General features: G+C 42.8%; 1 protein-coding gene across 1 annotated transcript in view; it reads right to left on the bottom strand.

Moving 5' to 3' along the window:
- LOC311235806 (Fanconi anemia group C protein-like) overlaps positions 1-19,201 on the bottom strand; it is a 71,020-nt gene that overhangs the window by 49,984 nt on the left and 1,835 nt on the right. The window contains exons 3-4 of the mRNA XM_084323303.1: positions 13,926-14,001; positions 995-1,100 (exon numbers count right to left, since the gene is read on the bottom strand). Coding sequence (XP_084179429.1) covers positions 995-1,100; positions 13,926-14,001 — 182 coding nt within the window. The remainder of the gene's footprint in view (positions 1-994; positions 1,101-13,925; positions 14,002-19,201) is intronic.

Genomic DNA, 19,201 nt, shown 5'->3' on the forward strand with positions numbered 1-19,201 from the left:
GAGGTCTGAACTCATAAATATCGTTTTTGTGGGTATTGTCCAGTTGTTGCTGTATGTTTTTATCTGCCCAAAATTCAAGCAAGCATGAAAGCATTACAGTAATGACGTTGTGTGTGTCAGCAAGTTGATACAGCAAGCCTCTTCCGTGTTTTGGTACAAGCATTGCACACCACGCCCCCCGCTCCCACTGGCGCGCACCCGGAACCACCTATTCCAGCGGTCCAGGTTTGGAGCGAATCAGCGTCCCCGGGGACGGGGGGAGCGTTCTCAGTAGGACGATCACACCCTATTTGGGTGCGATTGGACTGTGATTCGACCCCGAATGGTTAGTGAGAAAACCACTCTCTCCCTCTGTCTCTCTTTCCCTCTCCCTCTCTCTCTCTCTCTCTCTCTCTCTGCCTGCCTGTCTCTCTCTCTCTCTCTCCCTCTAAAGATGGAGACTCTCTTGTCTCCATCTTTCATCTCTCTCTCTCTAACTCTGCCCCTGACTCGATCAATCCATCTCCCCTCTCTCTCTCTAACTCTCTCTCTCTCTCTCTCTCTCTCTCTCTCTCGCTCTCTCTCTATTTTTCTCTCTCTCTCTCTCTCTCTCTCTCTCTCTCTCTCTCTCTCTCTCTCTCTCGCTCTCTCTCTATCTCTCTCTCTCTCTCTCTCTCTCTCTCTCTCTCTCTCTCTCTCTCTCTCTCGCTCTCTCTCTCTCTTGTCTCTATCTTTCATCTCTCTCTCTAACTCTGCCCCTGACTCGATCACTCAATCTCTCCTCTCTCTCTCTCTCCCTCTCTCCCTCCCTCTAACTCTCTCGTCTCCATCTTTCATCTCTCTCTCTAACTCTGCCCCTCTGACTCAATCACTCAATCTCTCTCTCTCTCTCTCTCTCTCTCTCTCTCTCTCTCTCTCTCTCTCCTCTAACTCTCTCGTCTCCATCTTTCATCTCTCTCTCTCTAACTCTGCCCCTCTCACTCAATCACTCAATCTCTCTCGCTCCTTATCTCACCTGGTGGCTCTGTCTTCCTCCTCCTCCTCCTCTTCCTCCTCTGTTAGTTTCTGCAGCGTGCCACTGAGCCAGTTGAGGTGATCTCTCCAGGTCTCCTGAGGCATCTCTGTGAGGAAGGGGACAGACGCACTGCATCAGATACAAGCACACCAACCCTAACACCACCCCCCAACCCTACCCCAACCCCCGTCAGCATCAGTCAGAGCAGGATCCTAAAGTACAGAATTTGCTACTTTTTCGGAGACAAGCTCATCATGATGAAAGTCTCTTGTGAGAAAGAGCCCATCATTTCGCATACAGTAATAATTAACTGCTGGCGCTGCTGTGTCCCTGAATGGCCTGGTATAGATCACTGCTACCAACAGACAGGTTTGGGCCGCTGGCAGTTACCTACCATCAGTGATGTACCTGAACGCGTTCAATGAACGATCGTTCATGAACGCGTTCGTATTTTGGGCGAACTTGAACTGAACGTACTGTATATCCGCTAAATGAACGTAATTGAGAACGCGTTCATTCTCAGCGCTGTGTAACGGAGTTCAAAAGTGCGTTCATTCTCAGCACTCTATTATAACGGCGTTCAAAGATGTGCCATATTTCATATGCATTTCAGCCGAAAACTCAGTTAAAACACACTGTAAACAGACTTAAAAATTATGCGTAAAACCACCCGATCTGGCAACGCGCCTGTCACCCCCTGCTACGTCATCAGACTCCTCCTCACAACAAGCAGTGGAACAGCAGAATCTGCGCGCAGAAGCCGAGAGCTGCAGCAGCACTCGCTCAGTCAGAGTCAGACTCTACCTCTAGACGTCGTCGTATGCATTTAAAAGAGTTTACAATTCAAACTATTTGATAAACTTCTACTTTCAGCCCGGAAATGCATTCTGATAAACTGGATTAAGGATAAGCCTCCATTTTTACAAATGTGGTATAGAGAGATATTCGGTGTGCTACCCCATGAAAGACACTGTGCAATGCATAGAGGCAACAATGCTTCCTTTCAGGAGGTGTGGGCCCCACTATTATACTATTTTCCTGCTGAAATGTATCGGATCCTTCTAAAGGCCCAGTGCCCCATTGTATGGACAGACCTAGGATAGGAAAAAATAAATATATGTATGTCTACATGTGAATGGGCTCGAGGCAAGTGCAATAATGTACAGTGCCTGTCTTGGTCTGCTTTCCTTTTTGCTTGTTTTTCTTTTTGTTTTGTTTTTGCTTGCTTATTGTGTGGATGATGGCATAGAGATGAACTGGAGGACCCCCCCCCCCCCCCCCCCTTGTCCTAATGCGTGTTTTTGTAATGTAAGTAACTGTACGTGAAAAATCTATAATAAAAAAGATTAAAATTAAAAAATAACTAAATTAGTTCATTTTTGAAACCATGAACTTTAGTTCAACATTTTGAATTATGAACTATGAACTGAACTAGTTCATTTAAAAAGATTTGAACTGTGAACTGAACTAGTTCATGTAGAAAGTGAACTTTCCCAATACTGCCTACCATAGATACAGCACTTACCTACCATAGATACAGCACTTACCTACCATAGACACAGCACTTACCTACCATAGACACAGCACTTACCTACCATAGACAGAGCACTTACCTACCATAGATACAACACTTACCTACCATAGATACAGCACTTACCTACCATAGACACAGCACTTACCTACCATAGACAGAGCACTTACCTACCATAGATACAACACTTACCTACCATAGATACACAGCACTTACCTACCATAGACACAGCACTTACCTACCATAGACACAGCACTTACCTACCATAGATACAACACTTACCTACCATAGATACAACACTTACCTACCATAGATACAACACTTACCTACCATAGATACAACACTTACCTACCATAGACACAGCACTTACCTACCATAGATACAACCTTACCTACCATAGATACAGCACTTAGCTACCATAGATACACAACACTTACCTACCATAGATTCAGCACTTAGCTACCATAGATACACAGCACTTACCTACCATAGACACAGCACTTACCTACCATAGATACACAGCACTTACCTACCATAGATACACAGCACTTACCTACCATAGATACAGCACTTACCTACAATAGATACAGCACTTACCTACTGTAACTGAGGGGTACAATTCCCTGACTGTATTAATAAGTATGGTATCATTAAACCACTACCGTCTTATGTACATTACTACTGGCCATACAGTACACAGGTATATGATGAGAACACCTCCACAATGACACGGTTTCCACACAAATCTGGGTTAAGAATATTTATTAGCAGCAATAGTACATAATATACTTTACTTTGAATGCGCTTATAAGGCAAAGGAATATGCGTAGGCAAATCAATAACGTATGTCCATTCTCATATTACGCAGGAGATAATAATACAACCTGAATCTTAGGAATTATATCTATGGTACTCTGGGGAGGCAGCGGGAGATACTGGTAGGGTTCCCACCGGTTGTAAGCCAGCAGGGGGAGGAAATGTTCGAATGCAAAGTCTGGATCAGCGGGGACTCAATAAGCTCCTGCTATGGGAGGTGGTATATTACTCCCTGATCGGCAGACGAAAGCAGCAGCTGTAATCCCAGTATGCGTGCAGCACAGGTGAAAGCCGGCCAGCCTCTCCAATAGAGACGGGCTCGAGTGATGTTCCTCACGTCACGGGTAAATCCCACACAGTAGTGGGGTGTAGACGATTCTTCTCCGCTCCAACAGCCTGGTCCAAAGCAATAATAATAATAATCCAGCCGGAAAGGGGCTCTGCATTCACCGGTGTAGATTCTCCGGTGCGCGGTACTTCACATTAACTAGGTTGAACTTGACATTATTCCACTAAGCTCTGACACTTTACTATCCTATTCGCACGCGGCTATAAGTGCTCTATTTAGATGCACGGTTGCTCACTTCACTTGGTCGTTGACTCGTGATGAAGGCTTTACTAGTAAGGAGCGAACGATACGTTGAACGAACGTATTAGGATAAGACAAGACTCTATTTTGGGGCAAAACGGGCCCACTTCACCGCACGTTGTATCGTGGTGTGAGGCTTCACTTGGGTAACTCGAACTACTTCTGTATTCACCTGCGCCATATTTATATGTTAGGCGAACAAACTAGTACCAGCCTTATTCCTGTCTCGTAGTCTTGGGCAGAACCGGGCATGTTGAGACAAGCCTTGACGGTGGCTTTGAACTCGACTCTGGGGGTATGGCAATGGCGCTGGTGGAACGCTATCCAATAAGAGAACGAAATATTATGGTCTGTACTAGGTTAAAGGGATATTCCGTGTATATGTACAAAGAATACACAAGGGATATCAAACGATATACAAATATTATGCAATATATATCAATCAGTAAATATATATATTCGGTTTAATCTGACCCTTTGTAACACCTACCATAGATACAACACTTACCTACAATAGATACAGCACTTACCTACCATAGACACAGCACTTACCTACCATAGATACAATACTTAGCTACCATAGATACAGCACTTACCTACCATAGACACAACACTTACCTACCATAGACACAGCACTTACCTACCATAGACACAGCACTTACCTACCATAGATACAATACTTAGCTACCATAGAAACAGCACTTAGCTACCATAGATACACAACACTTACCTACCATAGATACAGCACTTAGCTACCATAGATACACAGCACTTACCTACCTTAGACACAGCACTTACCTACCATAGATACAGCACTTACCTACCATAGATACAACACTTACCTACCATAGATACAGCACTTAGCTACCATAGGTACACAACACTTACCTACCATAGATACAGCACTTAGCTACCATAGATACACAACACTTACCTACCATAGATACAACACTTACCTACCATAGATACACAGCACTTACCTACCATAGAGACAGCACTTACCTACCATAGATACAGCACTTACCTACCATAGATACAACACTTACCTACCATAGATACAACACTTACCTACCATATACACAACACTTACCTACCATAGACACAGCACTTACCTACCATAGATACAGCACTTACCTACCATAGATACAGCACTTACCTACCATAGATACAGCACTTACCTACCATAGACACAGCACTTACCTACCATAGATACACAGCACTTACCTACCATAGATACAGCACTTACCTACCATAGATACAACACTTACCTACCATAGATACAGCACTTACCTACCATAGATACAACACTTACCTACCATAGATACAGCACTTACCTACCATAGATACAGCACTTACCTACCATAGATACACAGCACTTACCTACCATAGATACAGCACTTACCTACCATAGATACACAGCACTTACCTACCATAGATACAGCACTTACCTACCATAGATACAACACTTACCTACCATAGACACAGCACTTACCTACCATAGACACACAGCACTTACCTACCATAGATATACAGCACTTACCTACCATAGATACAGCACTTACCTACCATAGATACAACACTTACCTACCATAGATACAACACTTACCTACCATAGATACACAGCACTTACCTACCATAGATACAGCACTTACCTACCATAGATACACAGCACTTACCTACCATAGATACAACACTTACCTACCATAGATACAACACTTACCTACCATAGATACACAGCACTTACCTACCATAGATACAGCACTTACCTACCATAGATACAGCACTTACCTACCATAGACAGAGCACTTACCTACCATAGATACACAGCACTTACCTACCATAGATACAACACTTACCTACCATAGATACAACACTTACCTACCATAGATACACAGCACTTACCTACCATAGATACAACACTTACCTACCATAGATACACAGCACTTACCTACCATAGATACAGCACTTACCTACCATAGATACAGCACTTACCTACCATAGACAGAGCACTTACCTACCATAGATACACAGCACTTACCTACCATAGATACAACACTTACCTACCATAGATACAGCACTTACCTACCATAGATACACAGCACTTACCTACCATAGATACAACACTTACCTACCATAGATACAATACTTAGCTACCATAGAAACAGCACTTAGCTACCATAGATACACAACACTTACCTACCATAGATACAGCACTTAGCTACCATAGATACACAGCACTTACCTACCTTAGACACAGCACTTACCTACCATAGATACAGCACTTACCTACCATAGATACAACACTTACCTACCATAGATACAGCACTTAGCTACCATAGGTACACAACACTTACCTACCATAGATACAGCACTTAGCTACCATAGATACACAACACTTACCTACCATAGATACAACACTTACCTACCATAGATACACAGCACTTACCTACCATAGAGACAGCACTTACCTACCATAGATACAGCACTTACCTACCATAGATACAACACTTACCTACCATAGATACAACACTTACCTACCATATACACAACACTTACCTACCATAGACACAGCACTTACCTACCATAGATACAGCACTTACCTACCATAGATACAGCACTTACCTACCATAGATACAGCACTTACCTACCATAGACACAGCACTTACCTACCATAGATACACAGCACTTACCTACCATAGATACAGCACTTACCTACCATAGATACAACACTTACCTACCATAGATACAGCACTTACCTACCATAGATACAACACTTACCTACCATAGATACAGCACTTACCTACCATAGATACAGCACTTACCTACCATAGATACACAGCACTTACCTACCATAGATACAGCACTTACCTACCATAGATACACAGCACTTACCTGCCATAGATACAGCACTTACCTACCATAGATACAACACTTACCTACCATAGACACAGCACTTACCTACCATAGACACACAGCACTTACCTACCATAGATATACAGCACTTACCTACCATAGATACAGCACTTACCTACCATAGATACAACACTTACCTACCATAGATACAACACTTACCTACCATAGATACACAGCACTTACCTACCATAGATACAGCACTTACCTACCATAGATACACAGCACTTACCTACCATAGATACAACACTTACCTACCATAGATACAACACTTACCTACCATAGATACACAGCACTTACCTACCATAGATACAGCACTTACCTACCATAGATACAGCACTTACCTACCATAGACAGAGCACTTACCTACCATAGATACACAGCACTTACCTACCATAGATACAACACTTACCTACCATAGATACAACACTTACCTACCATAGATACACAGCACTTACCTACCATAGATACAACACTTACCTACCATAGATACACAGCACTTACCTACCATAGATACAGCACTTACCTACCATAGATACAGCACTTACCTACCATAGACAGAGCACTTACCTACCATAGATACACAGCACTTACCTACCATAGATACAACACTTACCTACCATAGATACAGCACTTACCTACCATAGATACACAGCACTTACCTACCATAGATACAACACTTACCTACCATAGAAACAGCACTTACCTACCATAGATACACAGCACTTACCTACCATAGATACAACACTTACCTACCATAGACACAGCACTTACCTACCATAGATACAACACTTACCTACCATAGATACACAGCACTTACCTACCATAGATACAGCACTTACCTACCATAGATACAGCACTTACCTACCATAGATACAACACTTACCTACCATAGATACAACACTTACCTACCATAGATACACAGCACTTACCTACCATAGACACAGCACTTACCTACCATAGACACAGCACTTACCTACCATAGATACAACACTTACCTACCATAGATACAACACTTACCTACCATAGATACACAGCACTTACCTACCATAGACACAGCACTTACCTACCATAGACACAGCACTTACCTACCATAGATACACAGCACTTACCTACCATAGATACAACACTTACCTACCATAGATACAACACTTACCTACCATAGACAGAGCACTTACCTACCATAGATACAGCACTTACCTACCATAGATACAACACTTACCTACCATAGATACAACACTTACCTACCATAGATACAACACTTACCTACCATAGATACACAGCACTTACCTACCATAGATACAACACTTACCTACCATAGATACACAGCACTTACCTACCATAGATACAGCACTTACCTACCATAGATACACAGCACTTACCTACCATAGATACACAGCACTTACCTACCATAGATACACAGCACTTACCTACCATAGATACACAGCACTTACCTACCATAGATACACAGCACTTACCTACCATAGATACACAGCACTTACCTACCATAGATACAGCACTTACCTACCATAGATACACAGCACTTACCTACCATAGATACAGCACTTACCTACCATAGATACAGCACTTACCTACCATAGACACAGCACTTACTACCATAGATACAACACTTACCTACCATAGATACAACACTTACCTACCATAGATACAGCACTTACCTACCATAGATACAACACTCACCTACCATAGATACAACACTTACCTACCATAGATACACAGCACTTACCTACCATAGATACAGCACTTACCTACCATAGACACAGCACTTACCTACCATAGACACAGCACTTACCTACCATAGACACAGCACTTACCTACCATAGATACAACACTCACCTACCATAGATACAACACTTACCTACCATAGATACACAGCACTTACCTACCATAGATACAGCACTTACCTACCATAGACACAGCACTTACCTACCATAGATACAACACTTACCTACCATCGATACAACACTTACCTACCATAGATACAGCACTTACCTACCATAGATACAACACTCACCTACCATAGATACAGCACTTACCTACCATAGATACACAGCACTTACCTACCATAGATACAGCACTTACCTACCATAGACACAGCACTTACCTACCATAGACACAGCACTTACCTACCATAGATACAGCACTTACCTACCATAGATACACAGCACTTACCTACCATAGACACAGCACTTACCTACCATAGATACACAGCACTTACCTACCATAGATACACAGCACTTACCTACCATAGATACAGCACTTACCTACCATAGACACACAGCACTTACCTACCATAGATACAGCACTTACCTACCATAGATACAACACTTACCTACCATAGACACAGCACTTACCTACCATAGATACACAGCACTTACCTACCATAGACACACAGCACTTACCTACCATAGACACAGCACTTACCTACCATAGATACAACACTTACCTACCATAGACACAGCACTTACCTACCATAGATACAGCACTTACCTACCATAGATACACAGCACTTACCTACCATAGACACATCACTTACCTACCATAGATACAACACTTACCTACCATCGACACAGCACTTACCTACCATAGATACAGCACTTACCTACCATAGATACACAGCACTTACCTACCATAGATACAGCACTTACCTACCATAGAAACAGCACGTACTGTAGCTACCATAGATACACAGCACTTACCTACCATAGACACAGCACTTACCTACCATAGATACAAACTTGACTCTGGCCACTTTAAAAAAATAAAATGTACACAGGCTTAAAGGAACACACAACATTTTGGTAAATTATCTTACTGTCTTCTCCAGAGAGAGACAAGAAGATAGATACCAGTTTCCTCTCTGTGCGTTCAGTAGAAAGCTATCTGGCTGCACGTTAGCCTAGCTTAGCACAATGAATGGAAGCGGACATGACCGGTTAGCCTTCGGGGGAGAGGTGTTAATTGGACAATTACGTTTCTACTTTCCCAAAACGTTGGTGTGTTCCTTTAGGCATGTAAAAAAAAGTGGCCAGAGTCAAGTTTAAGCAAATGTTGTGATCTCTTATGAGTAATTCTATTAAGGAATAACTAATAATCAGTGATGCCACAGATTACTTGTAAAAGTAATCTGATTACTGATTACTGATTACTCCTTTAAAAAGTAATCTAAGTTACTTTACTGATTACTTGATTATCAGAGTAACTTAGTTACTTTGAAAGTAACTAGGTTACGAAGTCGTCGTCGTTCTCCCAACAGTTTTTTTTAAACGCTTTATTGAAAGTGCATAAATTGTTTTTAACTTGTTTCTCTGCACATAACGTAAATTGTTAAACTAGTGCTTCAGCTTCTGTACCATCAAGTATGGTAAAGCAACAGTCTATGATGCTCACAGCATTAGAGCAGCCAGCCAGTGGTTTTACAAAACCAGTGTATCACATCTAACAAATGCAGGCTGAACTATTCAATTATATCAACTGTAACTATTAAATTGTTTTTATAAATGTCTCTCTATAAACATACAATCAGTCTCTCTTTAACATGTAAATTAACTGTAAATCTGGCAAATAAGAGCTTTTGCTCTGCCACCATCAAATATACATTAATCAAAAGGGAAAGAAACAATCTCTCTCTTTTGCTGTTTGGCTGGTGGACCTCCGAGTCCTCCTGTACCTAGTCGAAGTGTCGGCTAGTGTTGTGATTCCAGATGCTTTCAATGCAATTGGATGTGCTGTTTTTAGCGGTAGACAGTATTTTGTTTCCTCCGCATATGAATGTTTTTTTCACCCGGCTTAGTTGACACAAACGTGAAGTAGTGACTGAGGCTACGTTTAGACGAGCGTTTTGGGATGGAAGTCTGAACAGAAACCGCAAAAGTCGTCTTGCGGTTTCACTTTTAATTTTGCGTTTAGACAAGCGTTTTGGGGTGGAATTCTCCGTGCAGACGAGGCTGTAACGACGGAGCCCTGCTGTCACACGATTGGCGCATATGTCACATGACGTGCTGTGAAGACCCGCCCTACTCTGCCTCTGATTCGCAGACTGTGGATGGGGAATGTGATTGGACCAAAGCAGAGTCACTCACAGACAGAGGGTCCAGTCACGCCGCGGGACACATTCTTGTGTATTTAACCCTTTCACTGCCACACAACGTCACTCCCAAATAAGAAAAACAGTTCAAAATGTATTTTTGACTGTCGAAAACGAAATAAAATACTGCATTCCGCCTGCATTATGAATTTATGATGAGATAGTAACGAAATAGTAACGCACAGCCACTTGGACAAGTAACTGCAATCAGATTACTGGCTTTTGAAGATTAACGCGTTAGATTACTATTTTCGGGGAAAAGTAATCAGATTACAATAACGCGTTACTTAGTAACACGTTACTGGCATCACTGCTAATAATACACCGATATCCTTTAACTTCACTTCCTGATCGATGGCGCTGCCGTCCGGTGTGTGGGCCTGGCGTATCAGCGGCCAATGCTGTCGCTCCTGACTGGTATTGATCACTCCTGACTGGTATTGATCGGTGCAGCACAAGGGCCCATTCATCCGGCTGGGAGGCCTGTTTGCACACGGCTGAAGGATATCAGTACAGACTCGCTTTCTCACAGTACAGAGACGAGGACACACACAGAGACACACACAGAGACACACACAGAGAGACACATAGAGACACACACAGAGACACACACAGAGACACACACAGAGAGACACACAGAGACACACACAGAGACACACACAGAGACACACACAGAGACACACACAGAGACACACACACAGAGACACACACAGAGACACACACAGAGACACACACAGAGACACACACAGAGACACACACAGAGACACACACAGAGACACACACAGAGACACACACAGAGACACACACAGAGACACAAAGAGACACACACAGAGACACACACAGAGACACACACAGAGACACACACAGAGACACACACAGAGACACACACAGAGACACACACAGAGACGAGGACACACACACAGAGACACACACAGAGACACACACAGAGACACACACAGAGACACACACAGAGACACACAGAGACACACACAGAGACACACACAGAGACACACACAGAGACACACAGAGACACACACAGAGACACACACACACAGAGACACACACAGAGACACACACAGAGACACACACAGAGACACACACAGAGAGACACACAGAGACACACACAGAGACACACACAGAGACACACACAGAGACACACACAGAGACACACACAGAGTCACACACAGAGACACACACAGAGACACACACAGAGACACACACACAGAGACACACACAGAGACACACACAGAGACACACACAGAGACACACACAGAGACACACACAGAGACACACACAGAGAGACACACAGAGACACACACAGAGACACACACAGAGACACACACAGAGACACACACAGAGACACACACAGAGACACACACAGAGACACACACAGAGACACACACAGAGACACACACACACACCTTGCTTTCTCACAGTACAGAGACGAGGAGACACACACAGAGACACACACAGAGACACACACACAGAGACACACACAGACACCTTGCTTTCTCACAGTACAGAGACGAGGAGACACACAGAGACACACACAGAGACACACAGAGACACACACACACAGAGACACACACACAGAGACACACACACACACCTTGCTTTCTCACAGTACAGAGACGAGGAGACACACACAGAGACACACACAGAGACACACACAGAGACACACACAGAGACACACACAGAGACACACAGAGACACACACAGAGACACACAGAGACACAGAGACACACACAGAGACACAGAGACACACACAGAGACACACAGAGACACAGAGAGACACAGAGACACACACAGAGACACAGAGACACACACAGAGACACAGAGACACCTTGCTTTCTCACAGTACAGAGACACACACAGAGACACACACAGACAGAGAGAGAGAGAGATAATAGGGATAAAGAGAGAGAGAGAGAGAGATAGAAGAGGGATAAAGAGAGAGAGAGAGAGAGAGAGAGAGAGAGAGAGAGAGAGAGAGAGAGAGAGAGAGAATAGGGATAAAGAGAGAGAGAAGAGGGATAAAGAGAGAGATAGAAGAGGGATAAAGAGAGAGATAGAAGAGGTATAAAGAGAGAGAGAAAGAGCGCGGCTGGGTGGCGCAGCGGACATTGCGCTTGTCACCAACGCAAGAGACACCAGGTTCAAATCCGGCTGTCGGCGTTGCCTCCGGCTTGGGCCGGCCGTCATACTGGCTCAATTGGCAGAGTTAGAGGGTGGAAGTCGATGGGTGGTAATCTGGACGTTGTGGACAGCGACTCCTACAGGTCGGTTTGGGCGCCTGCACAGCAGAGACAGGAAATGGCGGGGGTAGTGTGAGCCTCCCACACGTTACACCTCGCCAATGAGAGTCTGTGCTGGCAGGTGAAAAGATGTGACAGGCTGCCTCCTCGTGTACCGGAGGGGACACGTGATGCAAGGCTTCTATCCTCCCAGTCCCTACGACCGACCTGTGGGGGGCATATGGGAGCAACGTTCAAGACAGGGGAGGGGAGAATTGGAAACAGCGAAATTGGGATGGGAGAAAAATAAGGAGAAAAAGTGGATAAAAAAAAGAGAGAAAGAAAGAGAGAGAGACACACACACACACACACACACACAGAGACACAGACCGCGCGATTTTTTTCCGGAGCCTCTGTTTGCGAAGACGGTCTCTGATTGGCTAGCCCGCGTACAGCGAAGAAGAAAAGACCCTCTCTGATTGGTTTAGCTCCGAAGGGCTCTGGGATAGAAATGTCCGCCTTGTACATATATATTCTCTGCTTCGAAGTGGGTTATGCTTATGCTTATGCCTTAGAGTTATGGTTAGGGGGCCAAAGCATAACCACTTTGAAGCAGAGAATATATATGTACAAAGCGGAAGAGACCCTTCGGAGCTAAACCAATCAGAGAGGGTCTTCGCTGTACACGGGCTAGCCAATCAGAGAGCGTCTTCGCAAACAGAGCACACACACACTATGCTTACGTGACGGCTGAGTGGTGAGAGGAGACAGCAGGTTCTGGGGTGTGTTTGGGAAGAAGGCCTTCAAGGACACGCACTCCTGCAACGAGGAAAACCACAGATGTAATACCGCTGGCTATTGAAAATCAGACTTATTCCTCGATTTAAGATTCTTTAAGCAAGTCTTACTTAATCAAAGTAGGGGGGTGGGGTGGGGGGCGATAAAACGCACAGAAATGGCTCATATACTCCCAATTGGACTTGAGAAAAACTATATTTTCTCTGAGAGACTATGTAACCTTGATATGGTGTGTAGTAATGTGCAATGTGCTGTGTAATGGGGGAGTGTTTAGTGCAGCGCCGACGGCTCCATTAAAAGGGGTTGTCTGCTACGTTGCATCGCTGCCATCTAGTGGTTGGAACAAGTCACAACATGGACAAACTCTTGGCTGCTCTTCTTCTCTCTAGTGTTTTCCGTGGGCTCCTGGGCTCCGGAACGGTCTCCGTTTGTTCCTGAAGGCCGTGAGGTCGTCTTCAGGGCCGCACCGATACCAATACTGCTATCTATTTTTTTATTTAACCTTTATTTACCCAGGCAAGCAATTAAGAACAAATTCTTATATACAAAAGCAGCCTGTCCAAAAGGGCCTTTTGAGGGAAGGGGGGGGGGGGGGGGGGGGGGGGGGGGGGGTAGGAGGCTGTAACAAAAACAAGGTTATGTACATGCATACAAGTAAATAAAATACAAAATTACAGTAGCAATAGTATATATATAAGGACAACAATAAATAAGGGGGAGAGAAGGAAAGGGAGAGAGGGGAAAAGAGAAAGGGAGGGAGTGAGAACCAGAGGGAGAGAAAGGGAGAGAGAGTAAGAGCCAGAGGGAGAGAGAGAGAATAAAGGGGGAGAGGGGGGGAGGTAGGTGAGGGGGCTTAGGGGGAGGAGAGAATAGTCTGAGGGCAGGTTGATACCAGGCTAAAACAGCCATCAGATTTCCCCCAATACCAAAAATCTGATAGTAAGGACCATAATGTAACAGAAATATGAATGGGTCTGGGAAGTTTAGGATTTGCAAACCAGTATCAGCAGTGAAAAAGCTCCTATATATACATATAGTATATATTATTTATATAATAATATAGCTATATAGTAACTTATTATAGTGGGCATTTCTCCAGGTGTGTCTGGTCAACAACAGGAACCAACGCTCGAAAGAAAACTGCAAAAAGGAGCCATAATCCGGAAGGAAATCAATATATGTCATGCATGAGTGTAGCTGCAGCCATGTTATCCAAACTTCTTCTGTTTACTTTGTGTTTTTTTTTTTTAAAGGTACAGTATGGTGAAATGGATTCACCTATGACCTTTTGTTTTATTTTCTATGGATTATGTATGTGATATAATATATGACTGATTTACACTGAATGTTTTATATTTGTATGTGTATATCTGTGAGGACCCCAGGAAGAATAGTATTCACGTTGATGATGACTAATGGGGATCCTAATAAACAGAAACAGAAACCATCACCTCCAACCCCCACAGCAGACCGAGACCAAAGATGTAAACTAAGTGTAATGCTTAGTTTACATGCTCGACGGTAAATGCTGCATTTATATATATATATATATATATATATATATATATATATATATATATATATATATATATATATATATATATATATATATATATATATATTAGTGCTGTCAAACGATTAAAATATTTAACTCGATTAATCGCATGATTGTCCATAGTTAACTCGCGATTAATCGCAAATTAATCGCATTTTTATTTTTAATTTTTTTTTCACCTTAAACTGATCTTTTTCAAGTTCCAAGTTTTAATACTCTTATCAACATGCGAGTCAACAAATGCTTGCTTTGTGCAGCCATTTAACACAAAAGGATGACCCTCATGCATTGCAAATTTGCATCAAATTCAAAACAGAGTGATGCACAAAATAACTTTTTTTTTAGTTAATCTTGAGTTAAAAAAATTAGTGGCATTAATAGAATCGGGAGTTAACGCGATATTAACGCGATATATTTGACAGCCTTAATATATATATATTTTATCCAAAGCGCTTTACAACTTGTTCCTCACATTCACCCATTCACTCACACATTCACACACGACAGAGAGAGAGAGAGAGAGAGAGGGGGGGGGGGGGGGGGTGCAGGGGGGTGTTGATGGTGAAGGCATGTACTGCTGGAATGGGTGGGTAACGTGATCGGATCCAGAGAGGTGAGACCAGGGTCAGGCTGAGCAAAAGGCTTATCATGCGAAGGCGAAGGCTTTAAAGCAAGACTCACAACCTCTGCACTTCAACAGCGCCGGCGCAAATGGTTGTTTGTACATGGAGTTAAAAGCAGGCGCCGTAATCCTCCGCGATGTGGGAGTTTCAACCGCAGCTCTTGAAATATTTCACAAGTCCGCGCTTGTAGCAGCTCGTCGGAACACGACCCACAGAGGCATAAATCCACCCGACAGGTTCATTATTCTACCGGCCAGAGGGAGTTCTACAGAGGAGCAGTCTGGCCGTTAAAGGGCCACTTCGTCCATTTTCAACCTTAATTCTTATCGTTCCGCTGGGAACTGCAGGCGCTATTTCTTCTATGAAAAATTACGCATTTTATCGCACTTTGCTCTCGTCTGTCGGCTCCGGGCTGCGTTTTTGCCGGTCAACCAATACATTGTTGGAAAGTTGAATTTGCCCGCCTTTTCGAGCGTCACCTCACTCAACCTGTTGTGTGCTTCGGGTCTCGAGTTAGAAGACGAAACATCCGGCAAGCGTCATTTGACAAGCCGTTCGGACGAGGAAGTCCTTTGTGGATGGCCATTTTGGATAATCACGCTGAATTATTGCGGTACACACATTACAAAAGCCTGTGTGAAATACACATTTTCCGTGGGATCTTTATAAACTTTGGATCTGTATGACTATAAGACTTTAGGCTATGGAACCGTTATGTTTTCCAGCTCCTACCTCTCAGCTAGAACTTAAAAACAGGCATCTGGCAACCAGTAAACAGAAATGTGAGTACACACAAGCAACGGCGCAGTAGGGCTGACCCCTATTAGTCGAATAGTCGACTAATCGATCGAAAGGAGCCGTAGTCGACTGCCAACCTCTTAGTCGAATGCAAAAAAAAAATAAAAAATTATTATAATTTTCTTTTATTTTTTTTATCATTCTTTCCAAAAGCAAAGAGGCCTAGAAGCGTGGCTAATGCTAATGGCATGCATACCAGAGGCTAACTGCCTAAGAAAACAGGCACAGAGGCACTGAAAGAGGATTTCACCCATCTAATGAACACACTAGACTAGACAAATACAAGATGTATCCATCAGTGGACCAATTGCATGCTTTTGCAGAGGACAAGGAGCCTTCAGTCGACTCCTTCAGACATTAAGCACCCCCACAGCCCAAATGGAATGATAAAAAAAAAGGTTATATATTTTTTTTCATAGTTGACTAATAGTAGACTATCGGCAAATTTTGGCGGGCAATAACGCTTTAAAGCGTGGATGGCGGTGGATGTGTTAAGCCCGGAGCCCTATTTTCTGAAAATCCGCCTAATAATACATACCTAACTAAATGGAAGATTGCTCCACTTCAGTGAATGTATTCCCAGTGTCAGAAATATTGTGTCTGTTACTAGGCCTGAGTAAATTGTGATGAAACAAAAGGAGAATATAAATTATGATTTTTCTTTGCATCTTTGACAGTGAATAACACCATGCTAAAAATGACCAGACATGAAACAAAACTGAGCTTGTTCAGCACCTTCTTGAGATCATGTTTACAAAAAAACCTTCTGTAGTGTGGTAGTGAAAGGTTAAACTGCTGTAGTGTGGTAGTGAAAGGGTTAACCTTCTGTAGTGTGGTAGTGAAAGTTTAACCTTCTGTAGTGTGGTAGTGAAAGGTTAACCTTCTGTAGTGTGGTAGTGAAAGGGTTAACCTTCTGTAGTGTGGTAGTGAAAGGTTAACCGTCTGTAGTGTGGTAGTGAAAGGTTAACCTTCTGTAGTGTGGTAGTGAAAGGTTAACCTTCTGTAGTGTGGCAGTGAAAGGGTTAACCTTCTGTAGTGTGGTAGTGAAAGGGTTAAGGAGCCGAATCCGCGGTCTGAATATCATTGTGGGGGGCGAAGCTCCCGTTTGATGACATCACAGCATAACCTTTGACCTCCCTGCTTGTCGACTCCTCCCACTGTGACCCACCTGAGGTCGCGGCGGCCTGCTATTGGTCTAGAGCAGGGGTAGGCAACACTAGGCACGCAGGGGCATTTTCATAGGCACAGGGGGCAGCATAAAAAAATAAAATAAAAAAATTATACTTTTTTTTTTTTTTTTGCTTTGAAATATTATAGTGAAATATTTTGCACTGTTGTCGCATTTATCTTGTTGAAATCCTCCCACAGGTTCTTTTTACTACCACATATTTAATTGAGACCCTTTATTTGTTTATTATTTCAATTTAGCTGGAAATACATTGCTACATCATTCAGTAACATTTGCAGAGCCTTATAACAAAAACATTATTACGGTCACCATTGTGACCAGTGGGATTAATCAACAAATTGTATTATTTATTTTTCTATTTCATTGAACATTGCACACTCAAAATGTGAGTATTACCAAGTCAACTTGTGTTCTTAAAACAATGACAATAAACATAGTTTTATTAGGTTGAAATAATGTGGTTGTGTACTTATTTTTCTGTTAACTTATTATGGATTGAAAACTGAAAACCTTAATGCACAGTAACTGAACTCAATATTTTTAAGTTCTGGTAACTTATTATTATTTTTTTTTTTACAGTGTAGTCTTGCGATCAATCAAAACGTATTTACACGATATACCTCACATTCACCCTCCATTCACATCCTGGTGTTCTCCTGGTGTTCTCCATTAGTCCTGTAGGTGGAGCTATGACAGCACACGTACAGTACACACACCGATGGTGTGTGATGTGTCCAAAAATGAATGGGCAAATGTGAGTGAAATGGTCGCACTGTATGCAGCTGTTTGTCTGCATTGCACCCCCCCCCCCCCCCCCCAACTCAGATTTAGGGTTGATACAACCATCATAATAATATTGTTAATAATAACAATAACAATAATGATGTAATAATGTAAAAATTATCATTAAAAAGACCTGATTATGAGAAAAAAAAATTACGATGCATGGAATATTGTTGAGGCACACTAGTTACAACTATATTTCAAACAGGCACTCCATGTCAAAAAGGTTGCTGACCCCTGGTCTAGAGAGTGAATATAAGACGACCTCACTCT

Source organism: Notolepis coatsorum, assembly GCF_963971535.1.
Source record: "Notolepis coatsorum genome assembly, chromosome: 10".
Taxonomy (NCBI): domain Eukaryota; kingdom Metazoa; phylum Chordata; class Actinopteri; order Aulopiformes; family Paralepididae; genus Notolepis; species Notolepis coatsorum.